This window comes from Telmatherina bonti, assembly GCF_933228915.1.
Source record: "Telmatherina bonti genome assembly, chromosome: 1".
In the NCBI taxonomy this organism is placed as follows: domain Eukaryota; kingdom Metazoa; phylum Chordata; class Actinopteri; order Atheriniformes; family Telmatherinidae; genus Telmatherina; species Telmatherina bonti.
This window is the reverse complement of record NC_136619.1, coordinates 15,962,018-15,974,415: the sequence shown is the minus strand read 5'-3', so window position 1 is coordinate 15,974,415 and position 12,398 is coordinate 15,962,018. Positions and strand designations below refer to the sequence as shown.

Genomic DNA, 12,398 nt, shown 5'->3' with positions numbered 1-12,398 from the left:
AGCTGTCACTGCAGTAGCTCCTATGTGTCATACCAGAGGCCGCTACTCGGCCAGTTCGTCCTTTAGTGCATAATAAAATGTCCCGTTATTTATTGTTGTACACTCTCCAGTAGTCTATGAAAAGAAAAAAAAAAGAAACGAGAATTAAAATATGTCTCCAAAATGAAGGTAATTAAATAACTTTTTTTTTTATTCTGAGTATCTTTAAGGATATTTCATGCAAGTTGATAAATTGATTGAAACAGTTCATTTTGTCACACTTCAAAGATTTTGGAAGGTGCTTTTGACATATATATATATATATATATATATATATATATATATATATATATATATATATATATATATATATATATATATATATATATATATATATGTGTGTGTGTGTGTATGTGTATGTGTGTGTGTGTGTGTATTAGAGAGTGTGTATATGAGAAAGCACAGTTCAAAGAATATGAGCATATATATATATATATATATATATATATATATATATATATATATATATATATATATATATATATATATATGCTCATATTCTTTGAACTGTGCTTTCTCATGCTTCTTGTGTCTGTCATTACTTCAATGGTTTCTTCCAGTTCAGAGCAGATTCTCACCTGCTTCACCTCTTCATGACTGGTCTGAATGCAGTGACCTTGTCATCATGCACGCTCCCACAGGCTTCACTGAGGTCAGATGATTGAAGCTCTGCTTTGCCGCCAGAGAATCCTACACACCCAAATAAAACCATATCTCATGAAAATTGCTTCTTTTGAAAGCTTTTTTTACTTTTACTACATGAACCCCAAGTATGCATTTTCAAATACCAAAAAACTGTGGGGCCATGCAACCCAATAAGTAAAACAGGTGTAAGCCACAGTATTTAAACTGTACAGTGCTGTATGATTGTGCATGTGATTCTTAAAAAAAAAGGCATGAAGTATCAAACATAATCTACAGGGGGACTTACCTTCAATAGTGGAGTACTGGCAGGTGTCTGGGAGGGCAGCATATGAAGAACAGTTAAGTTGGAGGCCTTTGTGACTGTAGTTGCTTGTGCCATAGACTTTTGAGTGCAATGATGAGCCATCGTGGAAGGGGCTGTCTGCATTTGTGACACTGCTAGATTCATGGAGGCCTCTCACTGCTCCACATTGTCCAGTCGGTGCACCAGAAAGCCTGTTGTTCTGTAACTGGCATTCTCCTGTTGTGCTCCCAGTCCTCAGCTCAGAGCCATGCTCCTGAGGGCTCAGTATGACCCCTGAAGCCGCTGTACGAGCCAGGGACCAGATCCTTGGCTTGTCTGATGCTTCAAAGTGAGACAGGGATACTGTTCCTGCTGATTGGCCAATCAAAGAGGATGCCTTGGACACTGCAGGATCCAGGAAGTCAGATGGGAGAGGGGGGAGGGTGGTGATGCTTTTGATGGCACATGGGAATGAATGGAAGCTGTTGGTTAAACTCAGGTGCAGTTCAGAGCTGCAGTCTCTTTTTTGAGGAGTTGCCATGGCTCTATGGAGGTCCTGCTCATCTGCTGCCACCTTTTCACAGTCACTGTCCAGCTTGTCACAGTCTTCCTCATCCATATCATCCAAATCACTCAGATGTAGATCCTTCTCCTCTTTGCAATCAATAGAATCTGAATACAAGGGGGGGAAATGTACTGAAGTTTACATTTCTAATTATCTGAAACTAGTTGTTTTTTTTAAAACACTGACTACTTTTTTTTTTTACATAACAAAATCATTTTCTGCCAGTAGTTTAAATACATTATTCGTTTAACAAAGATTTAGTTGCCAGCAAAGGCAAACAATTACCTTTGGTGATACAGTCTTGTTCACTCTTGTGAAGGTCATCCTTCCTGTCATCATTAGCCTTATTCTTTGGTGACCAGGTCATCTTGTTCTCCTTCTTTAGCCTCCTCCTGGCATTGGCAAACCAGGTGGAAACTTGGGTGAGGGTCATTTTGGTGATGATGGCCAACATGATCTTCTCTCCCTTGGTGGGGTAGGGGTTCTTGCGGTGCTCATACAACCAAGTTTTGAGGGTGCTGGTGGTTTCACGTGTGGCATTCTTTCTTCGAGCTGTGCCATTAAAGTCTACTGTCCCATATCTGGAAGATACATTCAGGACAAAAAAAAAGAGTTGTGCAGTCATTAGGAGATTCATTTAATGAGATTCATTTAATGCAGGTCACGACAAAAGTGAATGTAAAACTCACCTGTCATATTGATACTGTCCTAACGAGTGATCGTAGGGATAGTATGCAGCCGTCTGTGTGATGCCAGAGTGTAAAGTGCCTGTGCTATCCTTGATATCATACTGTGGATTCTGTAAAGGAGAAAAAAAAGTTTATCAGATAATAGAAATATTTTCAGATTTGACTAAACTGCTGCTTGTGAAGATTTTAAAGATAAATGTCATTAGTAGATTAACATTATTTCTTAGTTTTACTGTCTTTTAACACAACTAAATCATTCAAGTTGACTTGGAAAATGAATGTGCCTTATGTGCGGGTTTTCAAACAATAATTGCAACAAATGATATAAAAAAAAAAAATTTAAAAAAGTTTTTTTATTTCTTCACAGCCAATCGGTAATAGGTTTATTGTTGCACAGCATTTTTATGGCTTTTTTCCCTTTTTTTTTTTTTTTTTAAAAAAAACTTTTTTAATTTATTTTTTTTAAGTTTTATGATTGTAATAACATAGTAATAACACATAAAAAGAAAGTTTAAGTCCACAACCACATTTCCATCTAAGAAAACCATTTAATCACCTGTTCCAACACGCAGTAATTCTGCAGGTGAACATTTTGAAAATAAATCAACATAATGCCAGATATGGTCCAATAGCAAGTGCTCGTGCGTTTGGCACAATGAGGAGGATTGCTTCACGGGTTTTTTTTTAAGGGAAAAGATAAGAGTGACAGCTGGATTAAATGGCTTGTCGACAAGATGTGTTTTGCAGTGTGAGATAAATTGATAAACCAAGTTGATCGATCAACCCGAACCCCCCCTCCCTCCCTCCTTTTGCGCATCAGAGAAGCCCACCAGAGTGGAGTAGATAGCGGATGGGTCCGTGCTGTAGGGGAAGTAGTTGGCGTAGTTCTGGCTGGCTGCGGCCGCCGCGGCGTACGGAGAGCTGTACATCCCCAGCGCTGCGTTCAGCTCCGTCCGGCTGCTCGCCAGGAGCCGGTTCTCATAGGGAGGACAACAGAAGGAGGCAGCAGCGGCGGCGGCGGCGGTCTGGGAGCTGCCTGTCCCGTCAGAGACCGACCTGGAAATCGAATCGCAGCAAGTCGTACTGGGGTTTGCCGACACGAAAAACTGCATGAAGAGAACCGTGGATAGATATGATCATTTGACTGTTTCAGTTCATATCAGGATCTGTGACAACTCTATAGCGACTGATTGACTGGGGGGCATAAATAGATCTGTCTGAGCGTTGTGTATCTTAAAATATGAGAGAAATGGAGTTCACAGCAGATTTATCACAAAACAAGGTGTCGCTGTCTAAACTTCTGACCTGCCTTAATCAAAGGTAAGTCATCTTTCAGAGAATTTCAGGAAGAAAAAAAAAGTACCTGCCGTCCGAAACAGCTGCAAAAATCTGATGCTTTGCTTTCATTAAACTAAATATCAAATAGATTTTTTTTCCGGAGAAAATACAAAAATAAAAGTTGTGCTTAAGCACGTGAAAATGAACTGCTCCATTTTTTGGTGTTTGGAAAATAGAACAATAATTTTTATATTGATAAAGAGAAGTCAGAGCAAAAGTGACCACCACATTACTTTATTATTATTTTTTTTTAAATGAGCAGCTATTCTTCTGAACTTTGTCTACAGAGGAACTTTTGTCACTATAATGACAGAGTCCCTATATTAACTTAATTGAACCTGTCATTTGGAGAAAAAAACTAATAAAGTTTACATATATATTTATATAATTATTATTATTTTTTTATTAATCAAATCAGAGATCCCATTAAACTCACAGAAAGGTTTGTGGTGATGCACAGCATCTTCATGCGTAACAAGGCAGTTACATCTTGCGGTGTGCAGTAGGTGACATTCATCTCTATTGTCATCAGAAAAACACGTGAGTTCATTCATAATTCAGTGTAATTGGACACGGGTGCGTGTATATCGATATTTGCTTCAACAACAAAAGCAGCATACGGAAACAACTGACAGTGCTGTCAATTCTGGCACTCAATTAACACCTTTTCTTGTAAAAGAAAAACCCTCTGATAAGAGAAATGAAAGAAAACACGCCAAAAGTCACTTGCTTGGATAAGACAGAAAAGTTAGGAGAAATGAAAAGCGTGGTGGCTTACCTGTGAAGTTGCATTGTAAGGGTATCCAAATTGGGAGAAAGACATAGCTGCTTCTTTTGTTACCATCAGGAATATTCTTCACCCTTGATCGATTGCAAGCAATTCTACTTCAAATCCACCGTCTTGCACACATTTCCACGCACGGCCTTTCGCTCAATAATAGATGACTTCAGTCAAAGGAGGGAGACTTTAGCCTGGCACCAGCTGCGGATTGTTTTATATGAATGAATAATCCCTGTTAGGATCCGATAAGATTTGAAATTAAGCGTCATTAAGAGGGAAAAAAATGTGGTAGCCGAAGGAGGCTTAAAGGATAACGTAAGTCTTCCAAGATATGGACTCTGCTTGTGCTATTATTTGTGGCTCTATAGTTCTTTAGCATTCATCCATGCAAGGGTATCAGCGTGACGTCACTGTAATCCCGGAACGGCAGGGTACCAAGGATAGAATAATGTCTTTGCCAATCACATCCAACGCTGGATGTTCTTAAGGTGAACTGTACACCTTGTTGCCCTCTTTTTTTTCAGAGACTTCCTTTTCTTTCTTTCCTTTTGAAATTATTAGTTTTTTCTCTGAGATAGCCTACTGTTTGGTAAACCTGTACTGAAGCAATAAAAAGCATGATAACCCACTGTTAAGCTGAATAAAAATAAATAAAAAAATTTAAAAAGTATTATGGATTTTTTTTTATGTGATTCATCATTGCCCACTTAAATATGAAGTACCATTGCCAATTTCACGTTTGTAATAAACAGATGTTTTTTCTTTACTTTATTTTTATTATTATTATTTTTTTTTTAATCACGACCTCTGTTCGCCTCTGGCTCTCTGTCCACAGGTCCATTCAGGAGCTAATGACGATGATGTTCTCATCTTTCTCTATTAGAGAGAAGGGGGAGTCCCAGCAGGAGCGGGTTTTTGGCAGGTCAATAGACCAGTGATTGATGTGCGCTTGGAGACCTACGTGACCATTACGCGTAATGCGTAATTGTATCAATTAACAAATGGATACATGCCCTTGTTTAACCAACGAGTAACAGAGTGAAAATATGCCTTAGAGGTGAAATCCGAAGAGCTGTGCAAGGGAAAAAGAAAAAAAAAAACAAAAACACGGGAAGCCTTGCTCCCCAATCTAATTAAATATCCGCGCACAGGCGCGGCGACAATCGCGTTTTAATTGAATGATGCTCACTTGAAAGATTGGTGAGGAATGATGTTACCTCACAGTGAATGAAACTTGAAATGATTTGAAGCCTTTTTAAATCAGCAGCTCAACCATCACCAGGACACTCTACTACAAACACAAATAAACTATTGGTTCTCTTCCCATGCTGAGCTGGGACAGGCAATAGGAACAGGATGGGGTGGAATCTATTTGTTTATTCTATAGCCAGAATATAATTCCATTAGGAGCGACAGCAGCTGCATGGAGTCACATGGTCTGCTTTTTCTGACTAAAGCAGCAAAAGTTCTCCGCAATCACAGCTGATAGCTTGTGCTGCTGGGCTAGGTCTCCCAGTGTCGTTACACTCCCTGATTGATAACTCGTGTTCACTCCCCAGGAGACCCATCTGCGATTACTAGCTCTCTCTCCGAGGGGCGCTAAAGTGCCACGTGTTGGAGATGGAGATCTCCCATCACAGATTGCCAACAGAGATACAGTGGACAGAGTGATCGTGGTTCAATCCCATGGAAGTACTATTTTCAAACACCCAAAGGCAACTCTCACGCACACCTTTGGTCCTGGTGAGAAGTCATTGCTTCTGACACGAGACTATAAGCTCCAGCAGGGGAGTTGTTGAATAACAGGTTTTAAGCTGAAGAGTAGCATATTTCACACGCAATATAATCAGTTTTCAATACTCAGAAGCAAAAACTAATAATTCTAATTCTACTACAAATAATAAATTAAAGGAAAAAATAAAAACAATCAAATAGAATCATTCTGAAAGATGTATTGTAACCTGATTACATCATAACATCATTGTCAAATTTTTAAGATGACTTAAACATCTCTAAAGGTAATTTAAGTGGATATGGATAAAAGTTCAGAAAAAATAGCTGATTGTAATGAGAAATAAGAAACCTGAGCAAAACGTCAAGATAAAAAAAAAAACAAAAAACACTCAGTGAATTAGTGAAAATTTGTGAAAGTACTAATTCCAGATCATTATTTGGCACCTAAGATTCTGCAGATGTGAAAATATAGTTTTGTTTTTTTTTGTTTTTTTTTTTAAATCTCAATGTGTCGTCGCTGGCACTGATGAAAATTTGAAATGCAAATGTTAACAATAAGTCAAGTCAAACAGTTTCAATTCTTCAGTAATCATTATGGAAAGCTATTACCACTTAATAGGAGAATACACAGATTCAGCTTGCACCATTATTGCAGGTAAATGTGCACATAAAGAAGGTTGAAACAAGTTGAATGTAATTGCATGCCAGTGGTCAATGCATTTCTACAAGGGCATGCATGATGGCCCAAGTGCATATGGAGACACTCATGCATAATGTATGTGCAGCAGTCAGTGCAGATCTTACTGAATAAGGCTGAAATGAACACTAATTGTAATGGCAGACTGACCACAGTGCCCTTCCCTCTAACATGCATGACAAGCCCAGAGCAATTTCTCTACAGTTGTCTATTTGGACTAATCACTTTACAACATGATTAACTTCTTAGAATAAATAAGTAATTTAATTGGCTATTATATTTTTCTTATATTTTTTTCACTTGTTGTTTAAACATATATTAAAGCAAAGCATCATCTTAAACTTGTGGGAGGTCTTGAACAAGTTTCAGCAAACTCTTTCAATTTGAAGACATAGAATTTGACCCAAGACTGGATGTGTAACAGAACATTTAACTACTAGCAGATAAAGGCATTCACCCTTTCAGTACATTCACTTGATTTATTCGAGAAAAAGCACGCCCAAACCTCCATTATATCATGTTCTGACTGATCCAAGTAGTTACTAATGAGACTGAGTAATGCACGCATTCTCCATTAGAAGCCACACTGAGGAAGAAAAAAAAAAAATGGAAAGGTTAAGTCAACACTCAATTGCTCCCAGCCCTATTCTCCTATTTAATACATTTCCTATGCCGACTTAATGAACCACACAAAGCCTTTCTGGTTTTTCATCAGATGGGGGGTAACGACAGCATTGGTTGAGGTAGAGAAGTGCGTGTATGATATGGTAATAAGAGCAGACAGATGAAGAGATGGAGGGGATAACTCACAGTTGAGTAGGGGATGGAGCAGCACCTTCCTGGAGGTGTGTGATCTCATTAAAGCCAAATTGGTATATGCCAATAAATCCAAGGCACTTGTGATCTGGAATTATTACATATTTTGACACACACAAACACACACACCCATGCACTGCATGCACACAACTGTCCTTCATAGGAGCATTATTAGTCCTGCTAAATTATCCAAAATAGAAGGAAAACTAATGAAGACTAGAATGAGAAACAATAGAGGCATGAAGGATATGGTCACAGTAGTGGGCGCTTAACACTAAAACAAACATCTCCAGGGATGAAAGTAATTATAGGACACACAGGGAGTCATTAAAGCTTCATCAAACACATATACAAGGAAGGAACTGAGTATGACATCATGACAATTGTCTCCATAAGTCAATTTGGTGTAGAGAAGAAAGGCATAATTATATGTGATGACAGTACATGTTTGATTGTTGTATAAGTAGTGTCGCTGTGGTGTGGTACACTTTGATTTGTATCTTGGGCTCAGTGTATTTTTGAAAGAGCATAATTACACATATATCCATTTGGATTTGTTTTCCACAATTTAAACATGGATCTGTACATGAATGGACCAGCAGAGTTGGCGTTTCATTTGTTTCATTGCTACTTTGATTACTTGCAGTCAGATGTTTAACTCAAACAAACCTAAGGCAATTTTTGTTGGGAGCCGCCGTTCCCAGAGGCCCCCAAGACTTCTGGGAGAAGGTGAAAGGGAAATAAACAGAGAAAGGAGAGGAAGACAGAGAGGCGTGCAATGTATTGTTTGTGTGCTGGCTGGCAGAGTCCCCTTGAGGCTCTACTGTAAAGCTATCATCAGTGGTGGTGTCAGGGATTTGTAGCTTGTCACTGACAGAGAAGGAGTACTGGCAGTAACTCTGGGAAATAACTGCTTATGGAGAGAGCGTCTGGCTTCCACAGCTTGTGTGTATGAAGGTAAGAGAAATGGCGAATGAGTGGGAGGAATGTGTGTCTTGTTTTTCCCCTGAGGTGTCTCGCAATGTATAAGTGTGCATAGGTAGGTTTCGACTCCATCATATGATGTGCATATCCATGTGTTTTTTATGTGGAGGCCTATGTGTGCTCTTGTCAGCAAGTGGTGTGTGTACATGTCTGTTCTGGGTGTGTCACAGAGGCATTGCATGGATCATGTCTACTCCTGCATTGACTCTCATATTTGGATGTTATTTGGATGTGATCAAATATGTATTTTTTGTCCCCGCCAATGAAGAATTTGTCTAGGCTCCCTCCCTGCTACCATGCCTGAGTTTGTGTATGTGTGGTCTTTGCCAAGATGGCTGCTGACTTCAAACCCAACTTTCCCTCTAGGCGGAGGCCCAGCAGCAGCAAAACACTGGTGTCGGGTAAATACATGTATCTGCAAAACAACAAGCTCCTCTGGTATGATGAATGGAGGCCTAATTTTCTCATTGACAGCCATGTATTTCTGAAATCTCACACTGGCAGTTGACCAAGTTTTAAGTTTCCAAAGGTCATGAAACTCACTCTACTCATAAATGATCATGTCAGTGTTCAAAAGGAAGAAGAAAAAGGGAAGACAAAGAAAATTGCAGTTACATGGTTTCCATCTGACTGCAGCTGCTAAATCCGCTGCAGCATTCTGGCCCATGTCTTCGGCCCAAAGAGGCAGAGAGACAGTTCCTATTACTGTCAGTCCAATTACCGGCCACAGCGCAGCCACTGCTGTCAACACAGGACAAGTCATGGTATGTATCGGCATTTTTTTTGCTCTCATGTATAGCCATAAGTTTTTGGCAGGGGAGCTTTGTTGTGTAGTGCAGCAATATTTAACGTAATCTTTTGCTGTAAATTAGCCATTAAGTAAGGTTAGAAGTTGAACACAAGAGGAAATGAGCACAGTCAGGATGTGTGAGAGGGCACCCACAGTAGTATTGTGCACAACTTACAGTGGTGTGCACACACTGGAAACATCTAAACATGAAAATAGTACAGCTGTAAAATTTAGCGTGTGGTTTCATCTCTTCTAATGGCCACCCATTACACAAATAAACCTGCACACCTAAGTGGAGGAAGTGGTGAGAAGAGGTTTAAATATTGAAACATTCTCCACTATAGTGCTCTGAGTGTCTGTGAAGCTGCCTCTAATGTTGCACCACATGGAGATAGAGAAAGGCCCAGCCCCATCTGGTCTGGGTTCAGTCTGGTTTACTGCAAACTGATGCCAATACAAATAGCTGAGCTTGATGTTTGTTTGCATAAATTGTTTTGAAAGGCTTCACCAAGAGTTTTTTTTGGGGGTAGATTACGGCTGGGAAGTTAGCGATTCAGCCATTGTAGATTAATCCTCACTGAGTTGACAGCTAGATTTGTCTTCTTTATTTCTTTCTTTATTTTTTTAAGGGGGGGGGGGGGGGGGGGGGGGGTAGCCTCCTTTGGATTTTTCTTTTCTCTCTCTGACAGTAAGTTTGAATGATGAACTTTTCAATGGGGTGTGCAGATATGTATGTAGAGAATATGTGTGTATAAGGATGCAGATCTACTCTTTTTTTTCCATCACTAGCATAGCAGTGTCAATTTTGATAGCAGTAAAGTAGTGTGTAACACAAGCTAGAAGTTCAGTTGAAAGTTCAGAGACCCAAATCAATGTAGCGAACATGTCTTTTTTCCTAAAACCCTTACATACAGGCTTTGATTTTACTCCCATGGGCCAGTGGAAGGAAAAACTAATTATTGTAGTGGGATGAATCAGCTCCAAATTAGAGATGAAATGATGTTATAGAAGACTTTTTTTTTCTTTTTTTTGTTTGATTGCACAGTGTTGGGAACAAAGGCATGGCAAGTAACTGGAAGTCATTACCACTTATGTCTTGTTTTGCTACAGGTATAAGAAAATGGACATGATTGATTTCATGTACAGGTAAGTGTGCTAGCTCAGAACTAACTGGAACCAGACGCATCTCTGTGCAAGCTGCAGAAAACCTCAAGTCTTAGAGCCCCTGGTAGGATGGAAATCACCGTTCTACCTTTGACAGTACAATCGTTCGGGTCCTCTGTTCCTCATTTACTGCTTAGCCAGTGGAGGTCCTTCCATGGTCGGTTCTCAACTAGATCCAGATGTAGCCAAGTTAATGTGCATATATATATATATATATATATATATATATATATATATATATATATATGTATATATACATGTATATATATATATATATATATATATATATATATATATATATATATATATATATATATATATATATATATATATTGAGGGATTGCATCCCTCAATCCATCTTACTCAAAAGCAGATGTTACATGGCTGCCAACATCAAAAGATCCTGTTAGCTATAGTAAAAGGTGAAATCATATACGTTTGATTATTAGCCTTGTTACTGCACAATGTAAACTAGCTTTGTACATGCTTGCTGAGTGAACTTTGACCTTTGCCTCAAAGTTAGTACATCAACATATGTTAAAAAAAACAAAAAACTTGTTTCAGCTGTTGCTTGTTGAGGCCAATTGCTGATTTGCAGATTGTCAAGCAAATTTTGGAGAGAACAAGGACTAAATTAGATCCCCACGAGGCCCCTTTCTGCCAGGTAAACTCCCTTTAAAAAGGGTCAATTGAGGAGTTAAATATAATTTTACTCCTTTTTGAATGCCTCTCTCCACTTTTGTTTAAGAGGTTTCCATTTAAATTTGATGTTTTTACAAAGTCAACATGCCTTCAATTTCTCCCATGGATGTTTGTTCTCATAATGATGAAACAGGGAATGAAGAGAGTAACATGGTGTATTAGGATAGTGTGTGGAATTACAGCGTTCTCTTTATAATGTACTCTATAGTGAATGGAAGTCCTTCAACAAGTGGTGTTTGCTTTGCTCGTGGGAAAACAAATTGACACAGCAGCATCTAAAGAGGCTCGAATGCAGCTCTTTGGTGGTGAGCAAAGCTCAAATTCCTAGCAGCAAGCACAGCAGTGTCATCCCAAGGTGCTGAGAGCACTGTAAATTTGCTGTTACCTTTAGGCTAAATAGGAGAAAATACACACCAAGACTGAAGTGCACATCAGAGAAAAGATTCAGCTTTCACTGGAAACAGCAAGAATGATAACAAATGCTAACATTTAGGATTCCCATTTGTGACATACATTTATTACAGTATTATCTGAAGCACATGCTGTTGAATAAATATTTATATATATTATACTTCTCACAGTAACAAAAAATAGGGTGCGTTCACCATGTCAGCAGATAAATGACATTAAATTTATAATGCGACATGAATTCATAAGGACCATGCAACATGAGGAATTCTTAGTTGGGTTTTAGTGTCTAATTAATTATTCTATTATAATTAGACAAAGCAGCTAAGTTCATCAGATCTACAAAGACAAGTGCATATATTTTATTAGTAACTTAACAAGAAACTTCATTCATTCATTCATTCATTCATTCATTCATTCATTCATTTATTTTATATACTGCTTAGTTCAATTCAGGGTTGCAGGGAAGCTGCAGGTGAGAGGCAAGGGACACCTATCTCAGGTCATCAGTCCATTGCAATCACATGGTACATTTGCACTTTTATTTATTTAAAGGAGTTGTGGCATATAGTGATAACTACTGGAATGAAAAACTGTTATAAACTGTAATAATAATATAATAAACCTGAGAGATTGATAAGAATAGCTATAAAAAAAAAGTGTGAGTTAGCATCAAGGTCCCAATTATATGGTCATACATTTTAAGCTGGGGACATGGGGTAAGATACAATTCAGGGATTATACATATTTAAACAGATGAGTT

The 12,398-nt window shown here is 38.6% G+C and overlaps 1 protein-coding gene across 1 annotated transcript; it reads right to left on the bottom strand.

Moving 5' to 3' along the window:
• Positions 1-622: 622 nt before the first annotated feature.
• On the bottom strand, positions 623-4,403 carry irx6a (iroquois homeobox 6a; the record flags this gene model as incomplete). The annotated part of the gene is made up of 6 exons (XM_079265082.1): positions 623-729; positions 971-1,639; positions 1,818-2,113; positions 2,222-2,331; positions 3,052-3,327; positions 4,338-4,403. 6 exons carry the CDS (start codon positions 4,401-4,403, stop codon positions 623-625), a joined length of 1,524 nt encoding a protein of 507 aa, XP_079121208.1.
• Positions 4,404-12,398: the final 7,995 nt, after the last annotated feature.